Raw genomic sequence first — 13,033 nt, 5'->3', positions numbered from 1 at the left:
CAAAATGTCCTTAAGGGGAGAAACGGGAATGGTTTTTAATACGCCTTAAGGCTCTTAAACGTTTTAGATCATGACAAGTTTCTTCGCCAGGTTTGTTATCCCGAAAAGATACTGTCTTGTGCAAAATGTTCTTAAGGAAGGGGCACAAATGTGTCTTAAGGGGCCAAATTGCTCTCGTGCGTTTTAGATCATGACAAGTATCTTCGTCAGAGTTGTTCTCCTAAAAAGATAGTTTTTTGCGCTTAACGGAGGGTGAAAATGTTTCTTAAGGGGCTAAATTGCTCCCAAACATTTTAGACAATTATAAATCACTTTGACAGGATTGCTACCCTCATCTTTGTCAATCAGTCAATGTTTTAGGGGAGGAGATGAGCATCGAATTTTCAGGAGAGAGAGGTCTTTTGACTCTAAAAAGATGCCGTTTTGTACCAAATTTATCTTAAGACAGGGGCTTAAATGAGTTAGGGGCCAAATTGCTCTCATGCGTTTTAGATCATTACAAGTCTCTTCGCCAGGGTTTTTATTCTAATCTTTACCACTCAGTTAACATTTTAGGGGAAGTGCAAGCATCGGGTTTTATTTCAAAGGGGTTTTCGCGACCCTTAAAAGGTGTAATTTGTACCAAAATCTTCTAAAGGGATGGATAAAAGTTCCTCAGGGGCCGAAAGTGCCGTAAGATTTGTGCTAATTTTGTATGTTATATTTCAACAATGTCTTGAGGTTCTATAATTTTCATCTATGGTCCACATATATATAGTCGACAATTTTAATATCTTTCAGTAGCTTAAATTAAGCTTTATCCGTCTACCTAATTGCATTTTTTTTTTGTTTTGCAATTTTTACTGGTAAAAAAATGATTGAAAAGGTAAGTTTAGATCATTCACCAAGAAAAGGCCTTGGTAATGCCACTGTTCTGGCTCGGAGATTTGGTAGGTCTGAAATTAACGAATCCAGTGAGATAGTTATCTTGTCTGCGTTGCAGTTGTAGTTATATTGCAGTTACAGGCTATTGGTGTAGTTGCCGTTATCCTGTTACATTTGCCTTGGCGGTCATTACAGTTGTAATTATGTTGTAGTTTCTGTTTACAGTTGTAGGCTTGTCGTAAGATCAGAGAATAAACCTTATTAGTTTTGATTATTTTTTCCAAGCCTAGTCACTTCTTGGTGATTTTCAAGTTGAAAACAATCTCAAAGTCAATTTTTTTCTGAATTCATGTTTTCGAAAATGCCCATAATTTTCAAAATGTAAACATGTCATTAGCTTTATGACTAATTTAGTCATTGACTAATTTTATTGTGTCATTTGACTTATTTTGGTTCAACAAAATAACTAGCTGAATTTGAGCAACTATTAGGAATTATGTCTTGATGCGTGAAATTGCTAAATCTAAAATAGCCCTATCTCTAAATCTAAAAAATAAAATATTTTTGAGCCCAATCTCAGTTACAAAGCTTCAAAGTCAGCAACTTTTTGAAGACGACGAATAAAAAAATAAATATTGAGATAGCTTTAGTTAATCTTCAATCTTTAGTTAATCTGTTTTTTTAATTATTTACTATGTTTATTTAAAGTAGAAATACACAGTTTAAAGTATGATGAAAAATAATGCTGTTAAAATTCTGAACGTTAAGGTAAAAATTATTCAAAAGTCAACATGTCATTTTGACTTTATGACTTATTTTGTTATTGACTCGTTTTATTCAGTCATTTGACTAATTTTGGTTTAATAAAATGACTAGCTGGATTTGGGAAACTATGAGGAATTATGTCCTGATAGTTATTCTGTCTCTTTTTGACTTGCTATGTTCATTTAAAATAAAAATACACAGTTTAAAATATCATGCAAAATGGCTGCTGAAATTTTGAACGTTAAGGTGAAAATTTTTGGGTCAGGTAGTTATGAGACTAGTGTACATAGATGTATTTTTTCCAAAAAAAAAATTAATTATACTCTAAATTCTGTAGCTTCAAGTTTAGCATTTTACGTTATTTGACTATAAATTGTATAATTTACTGTTATTTGCTTCCGAAGCTATAAGTGTAGGGTTGTAATATATTTAATTGAACGCTGATTTTAATTAAGTTATTTAACATAACTAATAAGTTTATTTGAATAAATTTTACATGATGGCTTGAAATTTTAGATCATTTTGCAAGGCTACTCAGAAATTACAATGATAGAAATGCAACGTTATATCTGGAACATCTCAAATGTAAACGAAATACAGCTTATTTTTTATGGCACTTAGTATTAACCAAGTGACATATAGCAATGGCAAATTCTGTCGGTCTGTCGGTCTGTCTGTCGGTCCCGGTTTTGCTACTTTAGGCACTTCCAGGTAAGCTAGGACGATGAAATTTGGCAAGCGTATCAGGGATTGGACCAGATTAAATTAGAAATAGTCATTTTCATTGGGAGGAGTGGGAGGGAGAAACCGGAATTCTTGGAAAACTTGAAAATTGGGATATTTTTATCTTACGTATAGATGATCGGATCTTAATGAAATTTGATTTTTAGAAGGAATTCATGTCTCAGAGCTCTTATTTCAAATCCCGACCAGATCTTTTGACATTGGGGGGAGTTGGAGGGGGAAATCTTGGAAAACACTTGGAGTGGAGGAATCGGGATGAAGCTTGGTGGATAGAATAAACAAATGTCCTTGATACGTGATTGACAGAATCGTACTGGATTCGCTCTCTTTGGGGGAGTTGGGGGGAGGGGTTCAATGATTTGGCGAGTTTGGTGCTTCTGAACGTGCTAGGACGATGAAAATTGGTAGGCGTGTCAGGGAGCTGCACAATTTGACTTGATAAAGTCGTTTTCCCAGATTCGACCATCTGGGGGGGCTAAAGGGAGAGGAAAAATTAGAAAAAATTTGTTATTTATAACTTACGAGTGGGTGATCGCATCTTAATGAATTTTGATATTTAGAAGGACATCGTGACTCGGAGCTCTTATTTTAAATCCTGACCGGCATTAAGCCTCTTATTTTCCTTTTTAAATCAATCTATTGATTCATAGAATTTTGTTAGAACTCATACCATATGATCTCTTGGCTCTTAGCTCTTCTCGCCTCGTCACAAGTGCCATATGAGCTCTTAGCTCTTGTTAATTATTATTATTTATTTCCCTCTGTTTTTTTTTTTTTTTTTTTCATTTCTGCTAGAGACTTAGGAATTGGAAGGAGTATTGAACCTGAGCAGGAAAGGCTGAAAACGCAGTGTTTAAAGTTAATTTTAGATCATGACATGGGGTAACTCAAAAAATTAATTAAAATTAACGTGGTGTAAAACAAAGCTAAAAATGCAGTGTTTTAAGTTAGTTTTAGATCATCACATGGGGTAACTCAAAAAATTAACTAAAATTAAGTATTTAAACTATTCAAATTAATTAATTAAATCTAATTAAAATTAACGCAGTCCAAAATAAAGCTGAAAACGTAGTGTTTTAATTTAGTTTTAGATCATCACATGGGGCAACTCAAAAAGTAAAAATTTTTAGTAGATATATTTTAGTAGATTAATTCTAAAAATCTTGTTTCATTGTATTAGTTAGTCTTGTTTCAACTTTTTCTCCCTTCTGATGCCGTTCTCTAGCGCAAAGCAATGACCTTATCCTTGAAAAAAAAAAGTTCTGTAAATAAGCCGTTGCTGGATTTGTAGTTGCTTTTATTTTATATTTTTCTTTCGTTTTTCTCTAATCTCATGGTGCTGTGGCTCTTGTAGTGCTGTAGGTGTGTGAGTGTCTTGTGGAGCTGTAGTCTATCTCTTGTTTCTGACTATTCTACGTGATATTTTTGCAATTTCTGTAGCAATCGATATCCATCCTGTCCATCGGTTAGAAAAGACTTTGGTCGCCTAACTTTTTCACGTGCTGCCTGCAATGTAATGACAAATAATTTATTGCGGGATATCAAAATAAATAATCGCAATATATAAAACTATAATCCGTCGTACTTATGATTTATTATTTATTTGCTATTATTTATTATTTATTTATTTATTTATTATTATTTATATTATTTATTGTTAGTGTCTTTCTTACTCGGAGTTATGTCCTATCCCTTGGTTTCTAAAATGTTGATTTATATACTGTTTGCTCAGGTCCGGAATGGGGGTTATCAGGATTTTTCCAATAGGGGAAGGGGTTAGAAACGCTGGTATTGCCTACTTCCTCTAATTCTCCTACGACTGGGTTGTTTGGTTTGATTGTATGTGAATCCTACTTCCTTTGTCCAGAGTGTTCAAATAAGCAGTAGGATCTCACCCCCCCTTCCCAGTAGTGAGCAGTGGGACCTCACCCCAGCCAGTGTGTTACAGTGCCTCTTATAACTGTTGTCCGACTTGATTGAAAAGCAAATTTCTTGAAAATATCTGTTTTCCTCTGATCAAGTTTGCAATTTTGCAACAACAAAAACATCCAGCTAAAAAGTGGCACTCGTTTCGTGTCTTCAAGGGAAGTGTATTAATAATTTTTAATATTTAGATATTTAATTTTGATATTTATTCACCGCCGTTCTCTTTTATTATTGCCCATGTGAGGTTGATGTCTCTGGGCCAGTTTGGAATTGTGTCGTTTATTGTTTGTTGTTCATGGCACTCCGCTCGTTGGGTAGTCGACGGGATTTGGCTATTTGGCTTCTTGTCTTTTCCATTTTTCTTGTGCGTGTGTGTTTTTCTTTCTCCCTGCATTCTAGGCCACAGAGTCTTTTTTTTGGGGGGGGGGATAGAATGGTGTATGTATGTATTTGAAAATCTGTTTTTAAAAGAAAAAACATATTCCTATATATAATGTGAGGAAAATACACTTTTATTGGGAAACCTTTAAAACATAAAAGAACTAAGATATTCTGGTATAAGATATTCAAAGTTGACTCATCTAGCAGAAGGTTCTCGGATTTGAATCAATGCTAAAACAGAACTAGATAGACCAAACGAAGCTAAAAACCTAAGTTCTTGTGTTATTTTTCTATCTTTTTCATCATCTGCATTATTTTTACATTATCATCCGGAGGCTCCTACACCGCTGAAAATTTTTCTTACTTGTAAAAGTATGATGAAATTTCTATAAATAAATTTTTGATAGGTTTTTGTTAGTTTTTAGGACACGAAGTTTTGAAAAAGCAAAACTGTCTCTTACACGTCATTAGTAGCATTTTCTAATGCACTTAATCCCTAATGTTCGCCATCTATTTTTACTTAGCAAAACGCTAATGTCTAGGTGGCACTTTTAGAAATTACTTAGAAGAGGCTACTTAGAAACTGCCAACGTAGAATTGCACGATATTTTTATTTATATGCTCAAGTGAGACCACTTGCAAAATTAGAACGCGAGAAACATACAATGCTGTTTTGGAAACCCCTCAAATGTCAGAGAAATAAGAAATATTTAACAAATTTGTTGTGTTTTTTAGGAGGCTCACGAATTTGGCTCAATGCTTGAATTGAGCTGGAGAGGCTCTAAAGAAATTCCGCTGGAGGATGGAGTAACTAGAAAATTCCTTTTGGATCATGATGAAGTTATAATTCGAGGTAGGCGATACCTTAATGCATAAATAAACATTTATTTATATATATATATATATATATATATATATATATATATATATATGTATATATATATATATATATATATATATATATATATATATATATATATATATATATATATATATATATTATGTGTGTGTACTATCTTTGGAAGTGAGCAATAATTGTGTATGTATGCATATTCTCGAAAAGGCTCCATATTTTTTCGGAAAAATTTGTATCTTGGGATATTTTCGCATAAAAGTATAATCTAGATAATTCAGAAGTCTGAGAAAATTTATTAAGAGCCTTAATTTTAGTTTTTGCAAATGATTTCATGTTCTATGTCAGTACATCATATAAGTATTTCTTATGATATCATATAAGCATTTTCTTATATAATCCCATGCATAGCATATATAAGATTGTAGACTTCCCAACGGATAAGCTGTTTATATAACTGAATGTCTGGTGGAAGGCCCAAAAATGAAAATTTGCAGTTGCAGTTACTATATAAGCTGATTCTTTGGAACCAACACCTGAACTATCAAACGTGATAAGATGTGAAAATCTGGAACCTGGACCATCACTTGCTACAACACCAATACGGGCAGTAAAAGCAATAGCCATTGCTAAATTGTCTGAAATAATCAAAAATGTGTCAAAAACGAAAATGAAAAGCAAAGATACACATGGCTAGAAGAAATGCGACCACGATCAAGTCAGCGAGTCGAAAATGAAAATGAAGAGCAAAGACGCACGCGGTTAGAAGAAAATCGCCGCCGAGTCAAAAATGAAAATGAAGAGTAAAGACTCACGCGGTTAGAAGATATGTGGCACCGAGCATGTGAGCGAGTAAAAAAGAAAAGGAAGAGCAAATACATACGCGGTTGAGGAACAGCGGCGGCGTGTCAAAAATGAAAATGAAGAGCAAAGATACGGGTGGTTAGAACATATGCGAAAACGACAATTAGAGCGTGTCAAAAATGAAATGAAGAGCGAAGAAACACGCAGTTAGAAGACATGCGACACCGAGCAAGTGAGCCAGTTGAAAATGAAAACGAAGAGCAAAGACACATGCGGTTAGAAGACATGTAACATTGAGCATGTGAGTGAGTCAAAAGCGAAAATGAAGAGCAAATACATACGCGGTTAGAAGAACAGTGCCGGCGTGTCAAAACTGAAAATCAAGAGCAAAGATACACACGGTTAGAAGACACGTGACACCGAGCAAGTGAGCCACTCGAAACTGAAAATGAAGAGCAAAGACGCATGTGGTTTGAAGAAAAGCGCTGGCGTGTCAAACATGAAAATGTAGAGTAAAGACACACGCGGTTAGAAGACATGAGACACCGAGAATGTGATCGATTCAAAAAGAAAATGAAGAGCAAATACATACGCGGGCTAGAGGAACAGCGGTGGCGTGTCAAAAATGAAAATGAAGACCAAAAATACGGGCGATTAGAACATATGCGAAAACGACCATTAGAGCGTCTCAAAAATGAAATGAAGAGCAAAGAAACGCGCGGATAGAAGACATGCGACACCGAGCAAGTGAGCGAGTTGAAAATGAAAATAAAGAGCAAAGACGAACGCGGTTAGAAGAAAGTCGCCGCCAAGTCAAAAATGAAAATGAAGAGTAAAGACACAACCAGTTAGAAGGTTCCCAGTTCTTTTAATTGCCCCAAAATTCTATTAAAAAAAAAATAATAATCAGGCTAAGAGTACTCTTTACTGGCTCAAAATTTGACATAATAAAATCGGCTAGGTAAAAACTCGGATATTCCGCTTTCCTTTCCAGCATACTTATGTACTTAAGGACTAGAACCAGTGTCTCACCAATGTGTCCTAAAAATAAACCAAAGGCATTAAAGCACACAATTTTAAGCTAGAACTACCATGATCACTACTTTAACATAATACTTATCAATGCACACATTAAAAAAATTGTACAGTACGTACACTTCTAATTCTATTACTACTAATACCAACTCTACAGCGTTAAGCCACCTGTGGCCAACACAGCTGCGTATGCTCCTCCTCCATCCCAATCTGCTTAAAGCCTCCCTCTTTGCACCTTCCCAAGAAGTTTATTTTCCCCTTAAATCTTTCCTTACGACATCCCTCCTATTCGGGGACGACCTGTTTTTCGTTTGGCCTTATACGGACTGTTACACCGACAAGGACTATTTGGTGCACTCTTTTAATTTTGCACATTTACACTCACATTAATGTTTATTTAAAAATTTAATTAACATTAATTGTGGTTTTACAAAATTATTAGCATGATTGTATTCACTAATTCCATTTTTGTTTTTCGTCTTTTAAATGTATTTGGTCTTTCTATTAGCTCAAAATCTGCACGTAATATACTGCACTGCAATACTGCGTACTGCAATCTAATGTTAGCACTCCTGTGCAATAGCATTCCGTTACTTAATTTGTTAGCAATGTTTTTGCTGAACTCAGATCTATGTTTTGGGCCAGCAACTATATTCTTAGTCGTTCAAAAGTTGCAATTTTGTAGGTATAACAACCTAGTTATAACCAATACGGTGTTTGGTCACAAAATGGCCCATAAGTTGACATGGTATTCACGTGATGGTAAGACAGCAAACCTTATTGATTATGTTATTGTAAACAGAAGACTAGCAGGATCAATACAAGATACTAGGGTGTATAGAAGTGCTGTTATTAATGTTAAAAGTAAAGATCACCATCTAGTAGTGTCTAAGGTTAATTTAAAGCTGAAATTTCGGAAGGGTAACTCCCTCCCGGAAAGTTATGATGTTGGTAGACTCCAGGATGAAAATTTAAGAAAAAACTTCCAGGAACAGTTGGATACTAAACTTGAGAGTTTAAAAATTGACAATGTGGAAGATGGATGGAATAATTTCAGAAAAACAATTTGTGAAGTTGCTGATGGTGTCCTAGGGAAGAGTGCTAAGACTGCAACCAGGAATATTAGTGAAGAAGCTTTAGGTTTAATATCTGAGTGATAGGTCGTATGAAAACAAAAGGAATGTAAAGAAAGTGGAGAAAGCATTAAAATATGAACTAAGGAGATGTGAAGTGGAGGCCATGGATAAAATTGCTGAGGATCTGGAAGATGCGGCTAGACGGCATAATAGTAAAATATTATACTGGCATGTTAATAAATTGAAAGGGAGTAGCCAATCCGGACTAGTCCCAGTTAAAGATAGAAATGGGACCACAATTAGTGATAAGGAAAAAGTTAAAGAAAGATGGGTAGAACATTTTGAGAATGTGCTAAACCGAGATACAGTTTGAGGAACAGATAAAGATGAAAATGAAAAAGTTTGTGATACCTTGGATGTGAAGGAAGATTTGTTCAGTGAGGAAGAATTAGCGACAGTACTAAAAGGATTAAAGAATAATAAGGCCCCAGGTGCTGATAGCATGATTAATGAGTTTCTTAAATATGGTGGCTCTGAGGTTAGGAATAAGCTACTGAAGATTATGAACATGATTTTCGAAAAAGGGGAAGTACCCAATGGTTTTAGGAAAACCTTAATTAAACCACTGTATAAGAAAGGTGACAAAAGTGAGTGTCGTAATTATCGAGGCATTAGTCTCGTTTCTGTAGGTAGCAAATTACTGAGTAATATGATACTTTTTAGACTGAGAGATGCTGTAGACAAAGTTTTAAGGGAAGAACAATGCGGTTTCAGAAAAGGTAGAGGATGTGTCGACCAAGTTTTCACTCTTAGGTTAATAATTGAGAAGTCCCTTCGTTGTCAAACACCTTTGGTCCTCAGTTTTATCGATTATGAGCAAGCTCTCGATTCTGTTGATAGAAGAGCGTTAACAAACGTCTTAGCGTTATATGGTATACCAGAAAAATACATTAAAGTGATTTGTGCTATGTACGAGAATAATACTGCTGCGGTTAAGGTAGGAAATGAGGTTAGCAACTGGTTTTGTATTAAATCAGATGTTAAGCAGGGTTGAGATCTGTCCCCCTTTATACGGGTCATTTTGAAAGACCTCGTCTTAAGGAGCATAGGAAAGGCAATTGGAGACCATGGAATCAAATGGGGAGGAAAAACGCTCCTGGACTTGGATTATGCTGATGATTTAAGCATATTAGATGAAAGTGTGAGCAAAATGAATGGATTTTTAGAGGTTTTGCGAGTTCAGGGTGCTAGAATAGGCTTGAAAATTAATGTTAAGAAGACTAAGTCACTAAGGCTAGGAATAAGTGAAGATGAACAGGTGACATTAGGTAATGAAAAGATTGATCAGGTTGGGAGCTTCAGTTACCTTGGTAGTATTATTAGTAAAGATGGTGGGAGCAGTGAAGATGTTAAAAGTAGAATAGCTAAGGCTCAGGGTGTTTTTTTCACAGTTTAAAAAAGTTTGGAAGAATAGAAAGATAAGTCTGCAAACCAAGATTAGAATATTGGAAGCTACAGTGATGACAGTGGTCAAATATGGCTCTGAAGCATGGGCACTCTGAAAAGCAGATGAAAATTTACTAGATGTTTTCCAGAGAAATTGCCTTCGGATTGTTCTGGGTACCCGGCTGACTGACCGTATTTCAAACAGTAGGTTGTACGAAAAATGTGGTTCAATCCCGCTTTCTAGGACTATAATGAAAGAAGGGTTGAGATGGCTAGGCCACGTTCTACGGATGAAGGATGACAGATTACCGAAGATTGTCCTTTTTGGCCAACCGTCTGAGGCTACACGGAAAGCAGGTCGTCCTTGTCTGGGTTGGGAGGATGTCATAAATAATGATTTAAAGGAAATGGGAACTTCCTGGGAGGGTGTAAAGAGGGAGGCTTTAAATAGATTAGATTGGAGGAGGAGCGTGCGTAACTGTGTTGGCCTCAGGCGGCTTGGTGCTGCAGTGAGTTATTAGTAGTAATAGTAGTAGCATTATAACCATCATTGATATAACTTAACACAAGTCAAGTCTATAGGTGGAGTGGAATATTTTTGCTAGAGGGCGGCTCAAAGAATTAAAAAAAAAACACTTTTACGCCCTGATTGATTAGTTTTTCCGAGCCTGAAAAGTGTGAGAAGCTCTGAAACGTTTAAGAAGCTCTGTCTTAATTCATGTAAAAGATGATTAGAAGAGTTCACAGTCACAACCGCCTCTTTTTAATATTCTTGTTGCCTCTCTTAAAGCTTAAATCTATGTAATGGGTCAGCAACTAAATTTTTAGATTAGACATAAAGACACTAAAGACAGACAGCAAAAACCGTTGCCAAATTTAACTAAACAGTTTTGATTATTTATTTTCATGGTCTAACGTGGTAACATTTGACGAAAATGTATACTGTCGTAAAAGCTTCAATTAAAAAAAAAAAAAAAAAATAAAAAAAAAATTCTTATAAAAACCCTGTTTTCGGGAATGAACAGACCTAAGACGGATACATGGACCAATTTTGTATGTCCTTAGTACTTAAACAGAGGCGTTTTTTGGGAGGGGGTAGAGGGAGCATTCGCCCCGGGCGGAGAAATTTTAGGGGCCCATAATTTCAAATAAATAATCTTACAGATATAATCATTTATTTTTATTAAAATAAAGTCGAAGGACAAGTTAATAAATGAAAATAATCAAATAAATTATTAACTAATTGATAAAATAAGAATAGCTAAAAAAATAATGAAATATAATAATTTAAAAAATGAACAAGCAACACAATATTAATTAATTGATAAATTAAAAATAATTTTTTTAATAAATGAATATTTTGTGGAAGTTTGACCTAAAAATTTTGTAGGAGACAGGGGGAGGAGGTGATATTCAAGAGTTTACTACAGACGCAAGAGATACCAGAATTGTCACTGAGAAAAACGCTGTTTTTAGGTGTGAATGTTTTGGTGGGTCTAGGGTGGCAATTTTTTAAATATTTATGATACTTAAAGGTAATAAAATTTTTCAGGTCACTGCCAAAAAGATGGAATAAGAGTTGGTTTTGGTGAGGTTACTGGGAAGGTCTTGCCTGCATATCCAATAAGTCAATGAAGTGCCATTTCAGATGCATAAGATACTTATCTGCAATTCCGTCCTTTTCTTTCTTACATTTGTATTTTCTATTCTTCAGTCTTTAATTATCTTTAATCTCTTTATTCTTTAATACACTTTTGGTATTGGTATTCTTGATCTTAGTACTAGTTTGGCAAATCTCTGCCGTGCATGGGCCAATTTTCACGAAGCTGTGAGCTGGTTGGAAGTCATTCATTCGCTTAAACCGTGAGGTAAAACTCAATGAAAAGACAACAAACAAGACTACGGCCAGTAGAGAGAAAAGATGAAAGGCTAAAACAACGCAGATATTTTGCCTGTATGCAACCAGTCGTCCTCAGTACAAGAGAAACAGATAAAAACAAAAAAACACTAAACTAAAAACAAATAAAACCACTACCAATATTAATAAATACAATTATCGCAACTGATTTATATAGGGAAAAGAAACTTTTTGAATTACTTCAATGAGAACATCAAAACAACTGAGGAGAAAATATGAAAATTGAAACTAAGTTTTAACAATATCTTGAATTTTTTGAATCTACATTTAGCATTGAAAAATTGTTTTTTCTACAAATATTTTACGAAAAGTTCTATAAATCTTTATTAATTCGTTTAAAAAATTAATAAAAATAGAATTGCTACACAGAGTTTCGTAAGGATATTTACACCGAAATGTTATGTAATAGAACAAAGCAATGGAATAAATTTAGAACAACTTAAGAAGAATAAATAGAACATACATTTACTAGAATATAGATGTCAGCTTGTGTCCTATTTATCAAGATTTCGTTAAGAACGGTAATGAAAACTACTATCACTTCTTTTCACAGCGCTATCTATTTTTTTTCTCAGTTTATACGGTTTAAAGAGAGCAGCAGGTCTTAACTTTCTTCTAGGCGACAAAAAGCTGGGATGCATTATTTTTATTGTTATATATTTATATTATCTTTTATGTATGTGCTAAAGATATATATATATATATATATATATATATATATATATATATATATATATATATATATATATATATATATATATATATATATATATATATATATATATATATATATATATATATATATATATATATATATATATATATATAGATATATGAAAATTTCGATTATGGTTTTGATTAAAAAGCTATTTATTTCAAATTACGACCACACATTATTCAGTTTATGGAAGACCATTCACCAGAGGTTCAGCTATTTCTATCAATTTTTAGTCAATTTATGGCAATCTATGGCAATTTAATTTATGGCAATTTATGGCTGGTACGAATCTTTTTGGGTCACCCTGTATATATATATATATATATATATATATATATATATATATATATATATATATATATATATATATATATATATATATATATATATATATATATATATATATATATATATATATATATATATATATATATATATATATATATATCTTTTAATAAAGTAAAAAAGAGCAAATGTTGTGCTCTTGTTAAACTAATGTGTAA

At 33.9% G+C, this 13,033-nt stretch overlaps 1 protein-coding gene across 1 annotated transcript in view; it reads left to right on the top strand.

The window, feature by feature from the left end:
- Window positions 1–11,660, top strand: part of LOC136038834 (fumarylacetoacetase-like) — a 59,390-nt gene extending 47,730 nt beyond the window's left edge. The window contains exons 8-9 of the mRNA XM_065722246.1: window positions 5,416–5,533; window positions 11,447–11,660. Coding sequence (XP_065578318.1) covers window positions 5,416–5,533; window positions 11,447–11,529 — 201 coding nt within the window. The 3' untranslated portion in view covers window positions 11,530–11,660. The remainder of the gene's footprint in view (window positions 1–5,415; window positions 5,534–11,446) is intronic.
- The last annotated feature ends 1,373 nt before the right edge of the window (window positions 11,661–13,033 follow it).

This window comes from Artemia franciscana, chromosome 18, assembly GCF_032884065.1.
Source record: "Artemia franciscana chromosome 18, ASM3288406v1, whole genome shotgun sequence".
Taxonomy (NCBI): Eukaryota; Metazoa; Arthropoda; class Branchiopoda; order Anostraca; family Artemiidae; genus Artemia; species Artemia franciscana.
This window is presented reverse-complemented; position numbering and strand designations above follow the sequence as displayed.